Below are 19,202 nucleotides of genomic sequence, written 5' to 3'. Positions count from 1 at the left end.
TTGCGCCGTGATTGGCTCAGTGTTCTGTCACAGAATATCTATAGCACTTTATAGACCTAACATAAGACAGCAACCTTTCCTTTAAACTTTTGGCAATGTTGAGATTGTGTATTGTATTTGAAGTGCAATGCACTATGCAAAGTAAGAGATAAATTATGTGTTTTCTCTGATATTCCATATAGAGGTAAGTGCCAAAATAAAGGAAACATGAGTAAATGAGGGTTATAAAGTATATTGAAAGCAGGTTCTTCCACACATGTGTGGTTTTCTGAGTTAATTAAGCAATTAACATACCATCATACTTAGAGTCATGTATAAAAATGCCCAGTTGCCCATTATTTTGGCTACATCTCAGTGACTTTGAAAAATGTGTCTCAAAGGAGTGCAGGGGTTTTAAAGGGTGTGTGTCTGTGTGTGTCTCTGTCTTTCTGTCACCAGATCTCAACCCAATTAAACAATTATGGGAGATTCTGGAGCAGTGCCTGAGACAAGGGTTTTCCGCCGCTATCAACCAAACGCCAAATAATAGAGTTCCAGACACTTGTATAATCTATGCCAAGGCACATTGAAGCTGTTCTGGCCGCTCAACTCCCTATTATGACACTATGTTGGTGTTCCCTTTATTTTGTCAGTTACCTGTAGACTGATATTGTTTTAACATCTTGCTGCATATATGCGGACCCACTTTAGCATATCATATAACGTTTTGAAAAAACCTACAGTACCAGTCCAAAGTTTGGACACACCTACTCATTCAATGGTTTTTCTTTATTTTTACTATTTTCTACATTGTAGAATAATATTGAAGACATCAAAACTATGAAATAACACATATGGAATCATGTAGTAACCAAAAAAGTGTGAAATAAATTCTTGAAAGTAGCCACCCTTTGCCTTGATGACAGCTTTGCACACTCTTGGCATTCTCTCAACCAGCTGCATGAGGTAGTCACCTGGAATGCATCTCAATTAACAGGTGTGCCTTGTTAAAAGTTAATTTGTGGAATTTCTTTCCTTCTTAATGCGTTTGAGCCAATCAGTTGTGTTGTGACAAGGTAGGGGTGGTATACAGAAGATAGCCCTATTTGGTAAAAGACCAAGTCCGTATTATGACAAGAACAACTCAAATAAGCAAAGAGAAATGACAGTGTATCATTACTTTAAGACATGAAGGTCAGTAAATGCAGAAGATTTCAAGAACTTTGAACGTTTCTTCAAGTGCAGTCGCAAAAACCATCAAGCGATATGATGAAACTGGCTCTCATGAGAACCGCCACAGGAAATGAAGACTCACGAGTTACCTCTGCTGCAGAGGATAAATTCATTAGAGTTAACTGCACCTCAGATTGCAGCCTAAATACAGTTGAAGTCGGAAGTTTACATACACCTTAACCAAATACATTTAAACTCAGTTTTTTGCAATTCCTGACATTTAATCCTGGTAAAAATTCCATGTCTTAGGTCAGTTAGGATCACCACTTTATTTTAGGAATGTGAAATGTCAGAATAATAGTTGAGAAGGATTTATTTCAGCTTTTATTTCTTTCATCACATTCCCAGTGGGTCATAAGTTTACATACACTCAATTCGTATTCGGTAGCATTGCCTTTAAATTGTTTAATTTGGGTCAAATGTTTCAGGTAGCCTTTCACAAGCTTCCCACAATAAGTTGGGTGAATTTTGGCCCATTCCTCCTGACAGAGCTGGTGTAACTGAGTCAGGTGTGTAGGCCTCCTTACTCACACACACTTTTTCAGTTCTGCCCACACATTTTCAATGTCATTGAGGTCAGGGCTTTGTGATGGCCACTCCAATACCTTGACTTTGTTGTCCTTAAGCCATTTTGCCACAACTTTGGAAGTATGCTTGGGGTCATTTCCATTTTGAAGACCCATTTGTGACCAAGCTTTAACTTCCTGACTGATGTCTTGAGATGTTGCTTCAATATATCCACATAATTTTCTTACCTCATGATGCAATCTATTTTGTGAAGTGCACCAGTCCCTCCTGCATCAAAGCACCCCCACAACATGATGCTGCCACCCCCATGTTTCACAATTGGGATGTTGTTCTTCGGCTTGCAAGCCTCCCCCATTTTCCTCCAAACATAACGATGGTTATTATTGTCACGTCTGCTCCCGCCCCTCCCCCTCCCCCTGGCGCTTCAGGGTGCCAGGCTGCCCTGCTTCACTCACTCCTATCATCTATTACGCACACCTGCCTTCCCTCGTCACGCGCATCAGCGATATTGGACTCACCTGGACTCACTCATCATCTGTTTATTTCCTCCCCTATATTTGTCAGTTCCCTTGCTCTGTTCCCTGCTGATGCATTGATTGTTTTTTGTCTTTGTTTTCTTGTATACTTATGCTATTCCTGTCTCGTTCCATGTCCGTTCCTTATTAAATGTTTGACTCCCTGTACCTGCTTCGTCTCTCCAGAGTCAACTCATGTGACAGAATGCATCAGCCATCATACGAAGCATCGGGGAGTACTGGCATTCCACGGATGAAACCGGGGGTGCCTAGCCAGCTCGTCGGGCTTCCACGCCCTAGCTGGCTTGAGAGGTTTCCTTGCCCGGTTGGCACCCATCCTACGTCGGGCCTCAGCCGGATCGTCAGTTCTTGTTCGCCCAGCCGGTCCAGGAGTTTTTTTGTTTTGATGGTGACATCGGGGTGGATTCCGCCGCCGATGGAACCAGGGGTGCCTAAGCCAGCTCGTCGGGCTTTCACGCCCTGGCTGGCTCGAGGTTTCCTTGCCTCGGTTGGCTCGGCGGCTTCCCATCCCACGTCACACTCCACCGGATCTTCGGGCTCCCTCTTTGCAGCGCGATCGACAGGCGTCTTACCTCAGCCGGATCGTCGGGCTTCCATGCCTCAGCCGGCTCGCCAGGCTCACACTCCTGCCGGTTCGTTGGGCTCCCACGCCCCAACCGGCTTGCCCAGGTACTGTCACATCTGCTCCTGCTCTCCCCCCCTGGCACTTGACGGCATCAGGCTGCCCTGCTTCACTCACTCCTATCATCTATTACGCACACCTGCCTTCCCTCGTCATGCGCATCAGCGATATTGGACTCACCTGGACTCACTCATCATCCGTTTATTTCCTCCCATATATTTGTCAGTTCCTTTGCTCTGTTCCCTGCTGATGCATTGATTGTTTTTTGTCTTTGTTTTCTTGTATACTGACGCTGTTCTTGTCTCGTTCAATATTAAATGTTTGACTCCCCATACCCACTTCGTCAACTTATGTGACAATTATGGCCAAACAGTTCTATTTTTGTTTCATCAGACCAGAGGACATTTCTCCAAAAAGTACGATCTTTGTCCCCACGTGCAGTTGCAAACCGTAGTCTGGATTTTTTATGGCGGTTTTGGAGCAGTGGCTTCTTCCTTGCTGAGCAGTCTTTCAGATTATGTCGATATAGGACTCGTTTTACTGTGGACATAAATACTTTTGTACCTGTTTCCTCCAGCATCTTCAGAAGGTCCTTCCTGTTGTTCTGGGATTGATTTGCACTTTTCGCACCAAAGTACGGTCATCTCTAGGAGACACGCGTCTCTTTCCTGAGCGATATGACGGCTGCGTGGTCCCATGGTGTTTATACTTGCGTACTATTGTTTTTACAGATGAACGTGGTACCTTCAGGCGTTTCGATATTGCTCCCAAGGATGTACCAGACTTGTGGAGGTCTACAATTTTTTTTCTGAGGTCTTGGCTGATTTCTTTTGATTTTTCCCATGATGTCAAGCAAAGAGGCACTGAGTTTGAAGATAGACCTTGAAATGCATCCACAGGTACACCTCCAATTGACTCAAATGATGTCAATTAGCCTATCAGAAGCTTCTAAAGCCATGACATAATTTTCTGAAATTTTCTAAGCTGTTTAAAGGCAGTCAACTTAGTGTATGTAAACTTCTGACCCACTGGAATTATGATTAAGTGAAATAATCTGTCTAAACAATTCTTGGAAAAATGACTTGTGTCATGCACAAAGTAGATGTCCTAACCGACTTGCCAAAACTATAGTTTGTTAACAAGAAATTTGTGGAGTGGTTGAAAATAGAGTTTAATATCTCCAACCTAGTGTATGTAAACTTCCGACTTCAACTGTAAATGCTTCACAGAGTTCAAGTAACAGACACATCTCAACATCAACTGTTCAGAGGAGGCTTTGTGAATCAGGTCTTCATGGTCGAATTTCTGCAGAAACCACTACTAAAGTACACCAATAAGAAGAGGCTTGCTTGGTCCAAGAAACCCGAGAAATGGACATTAGACCGGTGGAAATCTGGTTCAAACCAGCGTGTCTTTGTGAGATGCAGAGTAGGTGAAGGGATGATCTCCGCATCTGGGGTTCCCATTGTGAAGCATGGAGAAGGTGTGATGGTGTGGGGGTGCTTTGCTGGTGACACTGTCAGTGATTTATTTAGAATTCAAGGCACACTTAGCAGCTTGGCTACCACAGCATTCCGCAGCGATACGCCATCCCATCTGATTTGCGCTTAGTGGGACTATCATTTGTTTTTCAACAGGACAATGAACCAAAACACACCTCCAGGCTGTGTAAGGGCTATTTTACCAAGGATAGTGATGGAGTGCTGCATCAGATTGCCTCCACAATCACCTGACCTCAACCCAATTGAGATGGCTTGGGATGAGTTGGACCGCAGAGTGAAGGAAAAGCAGCCAACAAGTTCTCTAACAAGTGCTGATATGTGGGAACTCATTCCTCATGAAGCTGTTTGAGAGAATGCCAAGTGTGTGCAAAGCTGTCATCAAGGCAAAGTGTGGCAACTTTGAAGAATCTAAAATCTAAAATATATTTTGATTTGTTTAACACTTGTTTTTTACTACATGATTCCATGTGTGTTATTTCATTGTTTTGATGTCTTCACTATTATTCTCCAATGTAGAAAATAGTAAAAATATAGAAAAAACCTTGAATGAGTAGGTGCCCAAACTTTTGACTGGTACTGTATATAAAAAAATATTGCAATCTGAATTCCCTATGACCAAAGCGCATTTGCTCGTACTGCCAAAATGAATGTTACAATGTTCTACATAATGTATTCCAGAATATAATCAAAATGAATGTTACAATGTTCTACATACTGTATTCCAGAACATAATCAAAATGAACAACTAAATGAACAGTTGACTTTCAACATGACCTGCTCTTCTGCTGTTTTAGTTGTGGACCTGCACAGTGACGAGCTTCATCGTGAATTGTGGATATCTGTATCTGTCCAACCATTCACTCAACAATATTCAGTTGCAAATAGTGCTCATGTTTCTCTGTTTCTTTGCGCGAATCTTCACCGAAACCCCAAATTGTTATGAAAATACTTTGACAAATTTTGTGAGTGTTCCTGGTAACATGTTTTGAGTGGTGTGATTTTTCTTAAAACCAAATTCTCAGCGTTTCAGACAAAGATACTTTATTTTAGGTAACGTTTCTGACAGCAAGTGCTCCAATACACCAAAATCAAATATAATACAATAAACAGGGAAAAATAAAACTTTGAAAGAAATCTGTTCCAAATAATTTCATTAATGTGCTTTGGATAAAATCCAGCAGGGAATAAAAAGCAACACACTTAAAATACAGTCCAACAGCTGAACAATCAATAAAAGAGAACAGCACAATTCTGGAATGACAAGTGCATTGTAATCATCACATTTTTACAATCAGTTCTTATTTTTCTATCAACTAGAGTTCAGTGTACAGTACATATGAACAATGAACCAAATGTACAATAATCACTTCACTCCATTAGCAATCCTGATATATTTGTCTTTATACCCATTTGCCTCAAGAGATAATGGTTCCAACATGGAAAGTTGTCATATCTGTGGGTAAGTAGTTGTAAGGTCAGACTAAATGTACTGCAGAGAAGCAATCCACAGTGTTCTAAGTATAGTTTATTTAAGCAATTTTATTTATATTTTTTATTTAACTAGGCAAGTCAGTTAAGAACAAAGTCTTATTTACAATGACGGCCTACCTGGGCCAAACCCTAACCCGGAAAACGCTGGGCTAATTGTGCGCTACCCTATGCAATAAGGCACAAGGAGGTACGGTATATGGCCAACATACTATGGCTAAGGACTGTTCGTAAGCACGACACAATGCGGAGTGCCTGGATACAGCCCTTAGCCATGGTATATTGGCCATATACCACAAACCCCCGAGGTACCTTATTGCGATTATAAACTGGTTACTAACATAATTAGAGCAGTAAAAATAAACGTTTTGTCATACCCGTGGTATATGGTCTGATATACCACGGCTGTCAGCCAAATCAGCATTCAGGGCTCGAATCACCCAGTCTATAAATGAATATAACTGGAGGGGCTGCATCAGTATCCAATGTCCTCAGACAATGCTGGACAGGGAAGGGGCCATTTATAATGTGCAGCTCTAACACACAACAGTAATACATAGTAAGGCACTGACTCATGTTAAGTCTGTGTATTACTTTATCGTACCTCTGGACACGATACTTTAACGGGGTAGTTTTACAAAAAGAGATCGATTTGAAGGAACAATTAAACACTAACCCACAGCGCAAACTCAAAGCTTAAAATGCAATAACATTTTGTGCTCATGTAAAAGAGGAAACAGTCACAATTGAGCATTTACACAAGTCTTAAGCACAAAACCTTCTAAACATGTCAAATGTACAGTACGAGGGAACGTGATGGGGTAACAGTATATTTCTATACATGAAACAAATCTTCAAAATCAGAAATAGCCACTGCTATCTATTCACAGTTTGCGATCACAGTGTACTTTTGCGTGTTTGCTACATGTTTTCGATCATTTTTTAAATCATTCAGTGATCCTTCTTTCTGTACAGAATCTGGGGACTCTCAGGCCACCCTGATGCGAGGCTCCTCCTCTATCTCCTGCCTTAGGCTGGTATAGGTCACCGAGGGTTCCAGGGGCCCCAGAGTGGGCGTGTCCGTGATGGGGTGGCCGGCGTTGCGGAAATGCTTGTAGACGCGCGGGTCCTGTGCCACGTAGGTGGAGGAGGAGGTGTAGAACACCAGACCCAGGATGATGATGACGAAGGACAGGAGGTAGAGCCCTGAAAACTGGAACAGACACACAAACACTCTCCGTAAACTAAGAAATAGTGAAATATCTCTGTCTGATGAGATGTAACACAGAGGGCATTGTAATAGCAGACCAAGCAGAGTTTCCAAGAGGCTGCCTTGTGGGCGACTCATGGCACAATTCTAGAATGCATTCTCCAAATGCATCAAGTTGAAGCAGTGAGTTTGCATAGTGATGACTATGTCTAGAAACTGAAGTTAGGAAATAGGTAAGTAATGAAATGCACGAGCAAATGCTCAAATGTAATGAGCATTTTTAGAACAGAATGTTACATTTGTCTTTCTATTTTTAGTGAACATCTATTACGAGTCACACTGACGTCACATCCTTGGCAAAGCGGGAACCTATCATGTGACAAGTTAAAAACTAGAATCCCGAAAGACAGGGTGATAATCAAAATCAAGTCCAATTGTATTGATCACATGCGCCGAATACAACAGGTGTAGACTACAGTGAAACGCTTACTTACGAGATCTTTCCCAACAATTCAGAGTTAAAAAGTTCCAAAAAATTAAATAAAAACAATTAGCAAAAGTGTAAAAAAAGGAAATAGTAACACAATAACAATAAGGAGGCTATATACAAGGAGTACCAGTATCCAGTCAATGTGCAGGGGTACGAGGTAATACCATCTTGTGATTGAGTTGATTGAATGAGGACAAACAACCATATTTCAAAACAGCCATTTTTTGAGAGAGATACACGGTAAAAATGTCTTCCTCAACAGAATTGATGGGGTAAATAAACAGAAATGTTTTTTCTGCGCTAAGTATGAGAGTAAAACAGATATTCTGGAATAATCCCTGTTATGATACATACAAAACCAAGCAATATGCTACAAACATGGCTTCACAGACATGTATTTACAGACAAACATGGGTATTGACCCTAGAACTTGTGAGAGACGGAAAGTGTCAATCAAGTACCAACCAGTCATGTGTGTTGACACAGCAAATAGGAAAATATAGACCAGATGCACACAGTACATCTAAGAATGTAAAGGGCGAAGCTCCAATGAGAATGTTACATTACTCAGTCTGCATGTCAATTGAGCTTTATGTGATTCATACGTTCTATTCACACACATCAGTATGATAACACGACACATCAGGTCCCAATGTCCCAATGAGTGTCCCAATGAGAATTAGTGGCACAAGCTCAAAACAGGCCCCTGACGGTGTGTCCTGATTGGTGTATTGAAGGGGGCTGTTGTTGAAATCAACTAATCAACTAACTGTAACTTTGAACGGGCAATGTTTTGAGGTATTATAATGAGACATGGTCTACTGTAGTAGTCTCCTTGATTATACAGTGGGGCAAAAAAGTATTTAGTCAGCCACCAATTGTGCAAGTTCTCCCACTTAAAAAGATGAGAGAGGCCTGTAATTTTCATCATAGGTACACTTCAACTATGACAGACAAAATGAGAAAAAAAATCCAGAAAATCACATTGTAGGATTTTTAATGAATTTATTTGCAAATTATGGTGGAAAATAAGTATTTGGTCACCTACAAACAAGCAAGATTTCTGGCTCTCACAGACCTGTAACTTCTTCTTTAAGAGGCTCCTCTGTCCTCCACTCTTTACCTGTATTAATGGCACCTGTTTGAACTTGTTATCAGTATAAAAGACACCTGTCCACACCTCAAACAGTCACACTCCAAACTCCACTATGGCCAAGACCAAAGAGCTGTCAAAGGACACCAGAAACAAAATTGTAGACCTGCACCAGGCTGGGAAGACTGAATCTGCAATAGGTAAGCAGCTTGGTTTGAGGAAATCAACTGTGGGAGCAATTATTAGGAAATGGAAGACATACAAGACCACTGATAATCTCCCTCGTTCTGGGGCTCCACGCAAGATCTCACCCCGTGGGGTCAAAATGATCACAAGAACGGTGAGCAAAAATCCCAGAACCACACGGGGGGACCTAGTGAATGACCTGCAGAGAGCTGGGACCAAAGTAACAAAGCCTACCATCAGCAAGGGCATTGAAGATGAAACGTGGCTGGGTCTTTCAGCATGACAATGATCCCAAACACACCGCCCGGGCAACGAAGGAGTGGCTTCGTAAGAAGCATTTCAAGGTCCTGGAGTGGCCTAGCCAGTCTCCAGATCTCAACCCCATAGAAAATCTTTGGAGGGAGTTGAAAGTCCGTGTTGCCCAGCAACAGCCCCAAAACATCACTGCTCTAGAGGAGATCTGCATGGAGGAATGGGCCAAAATACCAGCAACAGTGTGTGAAAACCTTGTGAAGACTTACAGAAAATGTTTGACATCTGTTATTGCCAACAAAGGGTATATAACAAAGTATTGAGATAAACTTTTGTTATTGACCAAATACTTATTTTCCACCCTAATTTGCAAATAAATTCATTAAAAATCCTACAATGTGATTTTCTGGATTTTTCTTTCTCGTTTTGTCTGTCATAGTTGAAGTGTACCTATGATGAAAATTACAGGACTCTCTCATCTTTTTAAGTGGGAGAACTTGCACAATTGGTGGCTGACTAAATACTTTTTTGCCCCACTGTATGCCACTCACTCTGTGGACTGTTGCAAGGGTACTCAAATACTAGCCTTGAAGTTTGCACCACAGTACAGCTGGTTCTCTTTACTTTTTCCTTGGAAGTGAATTGATTGATTACTGGTAATGTATTGTAACTTCTAATGTAATGATTGACCAATGATTCTATTGGCCTGTTTCCCAGGTCTAAATCCCTGATTAGAGATTAAAGTTAGAGCTACTGTAATATTGCTGCAGTGCAATAATAAACAATAGTATGACGCAACATCCTAAATCTAAAACTTCCCAGCTGTAAACATTATTTGTTTAAAATCATAAGAAGAACCTGCTAACATCAAAAGGTAACGCACTGGTTGACATTTAAAATCCAATGCCACTGGGATAACAGGAGTCAGTGTTTTGCTGAGTTTTATGTTTGGCCCCAGGGGTGGATATGGGGCCTTCCTAAATATGCTAAGAGGCTGAGCCTCATGGAAGTAGCAGGAATAACATCTCCAGTGCCTCTGGTAATAACAACCTCGTTATCACTATCAGTCTTCTTATCTCAAAACAAACGTATTATGTATTATTAAACGTCTGTTTAAGATTTGCATGCTTTTGAGTTGTAAGATGGTTTTTGGCACACAGACCACTGCAGAGATACAGAACAGACATACGGTAGATTCCTTTCCTCTCAGGGCGGCCCCTCAGGACACAAAAGCAGGGTGCCGAAGTAGGCACAATGTCAGTCTCCAGTGCCTGGGCGTTCATGATGCCCATGTCGGTCCCCTATCACTGGGCAGCGTGCAGTGGGTGGCATCTCCTCCCCTGGGTTAACACGATTACCATACCGTTACCAAATTACACATGTCCCTGGGTGCTGAAGCTAGCTGCCATTAGGGATGTGGGACGGCAGGGATATTGTGAGACGGAGCAGGGAGACATAGTGTTATGGGATGTTAATTATTTCTGCTCCCCTTATTGGTGGGCTGAGCTACAGGTGGACACCCTCTGAGACTGTGTCTCTGTGACTGTCTATCTGACAATGTCCTAGCTGTAGCAGAGGCAGGCCATACAGAGAGAGAGAGATGGAAAGAGATGCAGAGAGAGAAATAGTGAGTGAGTGAGGGAGGGAGGGAGAGAGGAGCGAGAGAGACAAGCAGGGAGAGAGGAGGGGAGAGAGAGACAAGCAGGGAGAGAGGAGCAAGAGAGAAGCAGGGAGAGAGGAGCAAGAGAGACAAGCAGGGAGAGAGAAGCAGAGAGAGAAGAGAGGAGAGAAAGAAGCAGAGAGAGGAGAGAGAGAAGCAGGGAGAGAGAAGCAGGGAGAGAGAAGCAGAGAGAGAAGAGAGGAGAGAGAGAAGCAGAGAGAGGAGAGAGAGAAGCAGAGAGAGGAGAGAGAGAAGCAGGGAGAGAGAAGCAGGGAGAGAGAAGCAGAGAGAGAAGAGAGGAGAGAGAGAAGCAGAGAGAGGAGAGAGAGAAGCAGGGAGAGAGAAACAGGGAGAGAGGAGCGAGAGAAGGAGTGAGATAAGGAGCGAGAGAAGCAGGGAGAGAGGAGGGAAAGGAGTTCGAGAAGCAGAGAGAGAGAAGCAGAAAGAGGAGAGAGGAGAGAGAGAAGCAGGGAGAGAGAAGCAGAAAGAGGAGAGAGGAGAGAGAGAAGCAGGGAGAGAGGAGAGAGAGAAGCAGGGAGAGAGGAGAGAGAGAGAAGCAAGGAGAGAGGAGAGAGAGAAGCAGGGAGAGTAGAGAGAGAGAAGCAGGGAGAGTGAGGGAGCCCTCTACTCTCTCACGCCACCGCCGCTCGGTGGATGTGTTCCAAGCTTTTGAGGAATGTGTATTAATTAGTAAAACCCATGCAGGTTTTATTAAGCCTCTCTGTTGCCGTTGGCCTGAAGATGTCTAGATGTGCCTTATGCTGCAGCAATACGGAGCAATCGGTCCGGTGACCAGAAAATAAAACAACTAGAAAAGATAGTCAAAGTACAGTCAATCAAGGAACAAAACAGTTTCTGTCTCGGCACACTAACAGGACTACACAGAGAACATATCAACAATAAAGCTTGAATTTTGACAATGCATTTACAGAAACAACACAAAATACCTGCAGGTAACACCAACATAAACTGTCTTAATAGGGCATTGGGCCACCACAAGCCGCCAGAACAGCTTCAATGTGCCTTGGCATAGATTCTACAAGTGTTAGGAACTCTATTGTAGGGATGTGACACCATTCTTCCACGAGAAATTCCATAATTTGGTGTTTTGTTGAGGGTGGAAAACGCCGTCTCAGGCATCACTCGAGAATCTCCCATATGTTTTCAATTGGGTTGAGATCTGGTGACTGAGACACACACACACACCTTTAAACCCCCTATGCTCATTTGAGACCTACAGTATCTTTCAAAGTCACTGAGATCTCTTCTTCTAGCCATGGTAGCCAAAATAATGGGCAACTGGGCAATTTATACATGACCCTAAGCATGATGAGGATGTTAATTGCTTAATTAACTCCAGAACCACAACTGCTTTCAATATACAGAACTTTGTAATCCTTACTTACAAACATTTACTAGCATACCACCGTCCACATCGACGGGGCTGTAGTGGAGCGGATCGAGAGCTTCAAGTTCCTCGGTGTCCACATCACTAAGGAACTAACATGGTCCACACACACAGTTGTGAAGAGGGCACGACCGTGCCTCTTCCCCCTCAGGAAGCTGAAAAGATTTGGCATGGGCCCTCAGATCCTCAACAAGTTCAACAGCTGCACCATTGAGAGCATCTTGAATGGCTGCATCACCGCTCGGTACGGCAACAACTGCAAGGCATTTTTCAAAGACTCCAGCCACCTAAATCATAGACTGTTCTCTCTGCTACTGCACAGCAAGCGGTACCTTTGCACCAAGTCTGGAACCAGCGGACCCTGAACAGCTTCTACACCCAAGCCATAAGACTGCACAACAAGACTGTTAAATAGCTAATCAAATGGCTAACCGCTCCTGCTACGGTCTATTATATATCCTGTTGCCTAGTCACTTTAATCCTACCTACAGTATATGTACATAGCTACCTCATTTACCTAGTACACATGCATATCGACTCAGTACTGGTACTTTCTGTATATAGCCATGTTATTTTTACTCGTCATTGTTATTCGTTATTCACTGTGTATTTATTCCTCGTGTCACTATTTCTAATTGTTTTTTAAAATCATCTTTCACTGTGCATTGAAAAAAATTCCGTAAGTAAGCATTTCACTGTTAGTCTACACCTGTTTACGAAGTATGTGACAAATACAACTGTATTTTAACATTTGATTTGATTCTTTACTCAATATTTCCTTTTATTTTTTGGCAGTTACCTGTACATCACATAACACATGAATGTCACATGGATATCACAGTCACGGGGATAAAGGGATTACAAAAAAAATACTGGGCATATATGAAACTTCGCATTTCGTCCCACTGAGATATGAATCATTGACCTGACAACCAGGTATTCTCTCTCTCTGTAGGCACATACACAAGCCCCTATTGTAGAGCTGCAATACCTCACACGCAGTGTTTCAATTTAGCGTTTGCTAAAGTAAACACTCCTGAGAGCAATATCAATGTAGAACACAGGAAACAAATTAGGCAGATAGCTCTGTCAAGAAGACTTTTATTAACATGTGGAGTAATGGGCCGAAGAAAGTGCTATTGCAGCGAGGGAGAACATATGAGAGGAAAAAGCAATAACTGGGAAACTGAGAGGAATACATTCTACTTAGCATGGTGACATCTCCACATACTCATTTACATTCTCTACAGGAGCCATGGCTAGAGCCCTACAAACCGTGATAGAATGTCAGCCGCCTCAGAAGGAGACTTTCACCACCACTGTTCCTAATCTACTGTAGGAAAACCTTTGAGGAGAATGAAAATGTAGCCGTTTTCTTTTAAGCAGATGGTGTGCTATGGCTTGTTGCTCTGTTCTGATTAGATTCCTATCAGGTCATGGTTTCCTTCTACTGTGGTCACGGCAGGTAGAGATAGCATTACATTACATCAGCTACAGCTCATTTGAATGAGCTATAATGGCGCCGGAGAGGATGGCTGCCGTTTCATCGGCTCATAACCAACCATACTATTTTGTTTGTTTTTTCGCATTTTTTTTACAAGCTAAATGCACGTATATCCTACCAACGGGACATTAAAAACTGTAATATCTTATGCTTCACCGAGTCGTGGCTGAACGACGACATGATTAACATACAGCTGGTGGGTTCCAAACTGCATTGGCAGGATAGAACAGCAGCCTCTGGTAAGACTAGGGATGGTGGTCTATGTATATTTATAAACAACTGCTGGTGCACAACATCTAAGGAAATCTCTAGGTTTTGCTCGCCTGAGGTAGAGTATCTCATGATAAGCTGTAGACCACACTATATACCTAGAGCGTTTTCATCTGTATTTTCGTAGCTGTCTACATACCACCACAGTGGCCGGGGACTTTAATGCAGGGAAATTGAATTCTGTTTAAACTCATTTATATCAGCATGTTAAACGTGCAACCAGAGGGAAAACAAAACTCAAGATCTCCTTTACTCCACATACAGAGACGCGTAAAAAAGCTCTACCTCACCCTCCATTTGGCAAATCTGACCCCTAATTCTATCCTCCTGATTCCTGCTTACAAGCAAAAATTAAAGCAGAAAGCACCAGTGACTCGGTCAATAAAAAAGTGGTCAGATGAAGCAGATGCTAAGCTACAGGACTGTTTTTCTAGCACAAACTGGAATATGTTCCGGGATTCTTCTGATGGTATTGAGGTGTACACCACATTGTCACTGGCTTCATCAATAAGTGGATTGATGGCTTCGTCCCCACAGTGACTGTACGTACATACCCCAACCAGAGGCCATGGATTACAGGCAACATCCGCACTGAGCTAAAGGGTAGAGCTGCTGCTTTCAAGGACCGGGACTCTAATCCGGAAGCGTATAAGATATCCTGCTATGCCCTCCGACGAACCATCAAACAGACAATGCATCAATACAGGACTAAGATCGAATCATACTACACCGGCTCCGACGCTCGTCAGATGTGGCAGGGATTGCAAACTATTACAGACTACAAAGGGAAGCACAGCAGAGAGCTGCCCAGTGACACAAGCCTACCAGACAAGCTAAATTACTTCAAGGCAAGTAACACTGAAACATGCATGAGAGCACCAGGTGTTCCGGATGACTGTCTGATCACGCTCTCCGCAGCCGATGTGAGTAAGACCTTTAAACAGGTCAACATTCACAAGGCCGCAGGGCCAGACGGATTACCAGGACATGTACTCTGAGCATGCGCTGAGCAACTGGCAAGTGTCTTCACTGACCTTTTACAACCTTTCCTTGTCTTAGTCTGTAATACCAACATGTTTCAAGCAGACCACCATAGTCTCTGTGCCCAAGAACATTAAGGTAACCTGCCTAAATGACTACCGACCCGTAGCACTCACGTCTGTAGCCATGAAGTGCATTGAAAGGCTGGTCATGGCTCACATCAACACCATTATCCCAGAAACCTTAGACCCACTCCAACTTGCATACCACCCCAACAGATCCACAGAGGACGCAATCTCTATTGCACCCCACACTGCCCTTTCACACCTGAACAAAAGGAACACTTATGAGAGAATGCTATTTCTTGACTACAGTTTAGCGTTCAACACCATAGTACCATGGCCATGTGGTGCCAGGACAAATCAAATCAAATGTATTTATATAGCCCTTCTTACATCAACTGATATCTCAAAGTGCTGTACAGAAACCCAGCCTAAAACCCCAAACAGCAAGTAATGCAGGTGTAGAAGCACAGTGGCTAGGAAAAACTAGGAGAAACCTAGAGAGGAACAACCTCTCCCTCAACGTGATCAAGATTAAGGAGACGATTGTGGACTACAGGAAAAGGAGGACCGAGCATGCCCCCATTCTTATCAACAGGGCTTTAATGGAGCAGGTTGAGAGCTTCAAGTTCCTTGGTGTCCACATCACCAACAAACTAACATGGTCCATGCACACCAAGAGAGTCGTGAATCATGACAAAGAAGAGGGCACGACAAAACCTATTCCCCGTCAGGAAACTGGAAAGATTTGGAATGGGTCCTCAGATCCTCAAAAGGTTCTACAGCTGCACCATCGAGAGCATCCTGACCGGTTGCGTCACTGCCTGGTATGGTAACTGCTCGGCCTCCGAGCGCAAGGCACTACAGAGGGTAGTGTGTATGGCCCAGTACATCACTGGGGCCAAGCTTCCTGCCATCCAGGACCTCTATACCAGGCGGTGTCAGAGGAAGAGCCACATTTTTTTTAAAGATTCCAGCCACCCTAGTCATAGACTGTTCCTCTCTGCTACCGCACGTCAAGCGGTACCAGAGCATCAAGTCTAGGTCCAAGAGGCTTCTAAACAGCTTCTGCCCCCAAGCCATAAGACTCCTGAACATCTAGTCAAATGGCTACCCAGGCTACTTGGATTGCCCTCTTTTACGCTGCTGCTACTCTCTGTTATTATCTATGCATAAGTCACTTTACTAACTCTACCCACATGTATATATTACCTAAATTACCTTGACTAACCGGTGCCCCCTCACATTGACTCGGTACCGATACACCCCTGTATATAGCCTCACTATCGTTATTTTACTGCTGCTCTTTAATTATTTGTTACTTTATTTATATTTTCTTTGGTATTTTTCTTAAAACTGCATTGTTGGTTAAGGGCTTGTAAGTAAGTTAGCACTGCATGCTTAGTATTAGGACTTTGTCATGATTGATGATTTTAACCCAAGACAAATCACTGATCACTAAGGAAAGATCATTTAAGCTGTGGGGTTTGTACTATTGATGTGATTTGTTCTGAGGACAAACATAGCTTTTCTAAAAGTAATTCCAGGATACCACTATCATTTCAACATTGGACAGCATGCGCTACTGAGAATGGTATTGTAAGCACATGTACCATAAAGTACATACTGTGTTGTGAACTGCAGACACAGCCATTCAGATGCATTCCTCGTGCTGGTCTGGTTGGAGACAAAGAGTACAGTTGTAGTAATAGTGGTCAGGGAGCTAAGACCGAGTACAAAGTCAACAACTTCCCTGTTCCCTCACCTTTCCTAGCAGTGGATTTAAAACTACAGCATTGGTAAACTAACCAACCATTAGATAGTATAGCTGTTGTTAATATCTGGGAGGAGAATGATATGGCATATTCATTCAACGTGGCTCAGCTAAACGCTGCAAAGGTTTTAGCCAAAATACCAGCCAAGGCATTGTGAAAGATCTTATTTTAGAATATTCCATCAATACTAAAACTAATTGGAGACCTTTGTAATATCCACTCCCCTCTTGATGCTCTCTAGTTTACAGTACAATGCTATTAATATTAATTAATCTGCAACTGTCAATAAAAGTACACAACTCCCTGCATCTCCCCTTAGGAGTTCAAAAGCAATTAGTTCTAGTGAGGAAAATAAATGTTTGTGTTGTTCCTAGGCAGTGGCGACCCATCATTCAGGGCAGGTGGGGCAGAACTGTTTTGAGCCCCCCCTGTTCAGCAAAAAATTAAATGTTATTTGGCATTCATTCGTGTCACTTCAATTTGCAAATATTTGCAAATAAATACAAATAAATCCTTGAGTTAATAAAGCTGCATACAAACATGGTCTCTTTCTTGAGTAAGGCAGTTCCAAAATGCAGGTGTGTCAGCCTAGCTCAGGGCTTTCTGTGGTGGTGGCGCAGCCAGCGAAAATACAGAGCATAAGCGTTGGTAATCTTCTCTAGTTGTGCCGTGATCTGCTCAGTGTTCTGTCACTCATGGTGACACTACGTCACCGCAAAATGTACAGGGAGAGCTAGGCAGTTCAAGCCCCATTGGGTGCTGCCATATATTTACATTAGAAGTATCGGCCACAGATACAATTACATCAAATCATGTTATATCTACCGTAGCTTTGATTGGACTGATCATGTCAATATCATACTTTCAAAGTATTTCATACTTTCAAAGACAGCTAGCTGACTAGACAAGCAGTCATCATCATGGATCACATCAACAATATACTTGCAAATCCTTTTCAATCCTTGAAGGTACCATACATCCAGAGAATGCCAGACCTTGATGACAAAGATTTATGACGAAGTTTGCCCACAAGACGGACTGCCGAGCCACCTTCCTGTTCAAGTGAACACAGCACAACAGTGAGTCTAAAAATATGTCTTGTATGCTGCTGCATAAATGATGTAATATGCCAGGGAGATACAGTGCATTCAGAAAGTATTCAAACCCCTTACCTTTTTCCACATTTTGCTACATTACTGCCTTATTCTCAAACGGATTAAATAAATAAAAATCCTCAATCTACACACACTACCCCATAATGAAAAAGCGAAAACAGCTTTCGAGAAACTATTCAGACCTTTTGCTTTGAGACTCGAAAGTGAGCTCAGGTGTATCCTGTTTCCATTGGTCATCCTTGTTTCTACAACTTGATTGGACTCCACCTGTGGTAAATTCAATTGATTGGACATGATTTGGAAAGGCACACACCTGTCTATATAAGGTCCCACAGTTGACAGTGCATTTCAGAGAAAAAAAACAAGCCATGAGGTCGAAGGAATTGTCCATAGAGCTCCAAGACAGGATTGTGTCGAGGCACAGCTCTGTGAAAGGGTACCAAAAAATGTCTGAGGCACTGAAGGTCCTCAAGAACACAGTGGCCTCCATCATTCTTAAATTTAAGAAGTTTGTAATTACCAAGACTCTTCCTGGAGCTGGCCGTCCGGCCAAACTGAGCAATCGGGGGAGAAGAGAAGGGCCTTGGTCAGCGAGGTGACCAAGAACCCAATGGTCTCGTTGACAGAGCTCCAGAGTTCCTCTGTGGAGATTGGAAAACCTTCCAGAAGGACAACAATCTCTGCAGCACTCCACCAATCAGGCCTTTATCGTGGAGTGTCCAGACGGAAGCCACTCCTCAGTAAAAGGCCCATGACAGCCCGCTTGGAGTTTGCCAAAAGGCACCTAAAGACACTCACACCATGAGGAAAGAGATTCTCTGGTCTGATGAAACCATGATTGTACTTTTTGGCCTGAATGCCAAGCGTCATGTCTGGAGGCAACCTGGCACCATCCCTAAAGTGAAGCATGGTAGTGGCAGCATGTGGGGATGTTTATCAGCGGCAGGGACTGGGAGACTAGTCAGGATCGATGGAAAGATGAACGGAGCAAAGTACAGAGAGATCCTTGATGAAAACCTGCTCCAGAGCGCTCAGGACCTCAGACTGGGGTGAAGGTTCATCTTCCAACAGGACAATGACCCTAAGCACACAGCCAAGACAATGCAGGAGTGTCTTCTGAATGTCCTTGAATGTCCTTGAATGTCCTTGAGTGACCCAGCCAGAGCCCGGACTTGAACCCGATCAAACATATCTGGAGAGACCTAAAAATAGCTATGCAGCGACGCACCCCATCGAACCTGACAGAGCTTGAGAGGATCTGCAGAGAAGAATGTGAGAAACTCCCCAAAGACATGTGTGCCAAGCTTG

The 19,202-nt window shown here is 43.0% G+C and overlaps 1 protein-coding gene across 1 annotated transcript in view; it reads right to left on the bottom strand.

Moving 5' to 3' along the window:
- Positions 1 to 5,424: 5,424 nt before the first annotated feature.
- LOC129817496 (solute carrier family 35 member F1-like) overlaps positions 5,425 to 19,202 on the bottom strand; it is a 166,055-nt gene continuing 152,277 nt past the window's right edge. The window contains exon 8 of the mRNA XM_055872799.1: positions 5,425 to 7,101. Coding sequence (XP_055728774.1) covers positions 6,877 to 7,101 — 225 coding nt within the window. The 3' untranslated portion in view covers positions 5,425 to 6,876. The remainder of the gene's footprint in view (positions 7,102 to 19,202) is intronic.

Source organism: Salvelinus fontinalis, chromosome 20, assembly GCF_029448725.1.
Source record: "Salvelinus fontinalis isolate EN_2023a chromosome 20, ASM2944872v1, whole genome shotgun sequence".
NCBI lineage: Eukaryota > Metazoa > Chordata > Actinopteri > Salmoniformes > Salmonidae > Salvelinus > Salvelinus fontinalis.
Note: the sequence above shows the minus strand (reverse complement) of the source record. Positions and strands in the feature narration are given on the sequence as shown.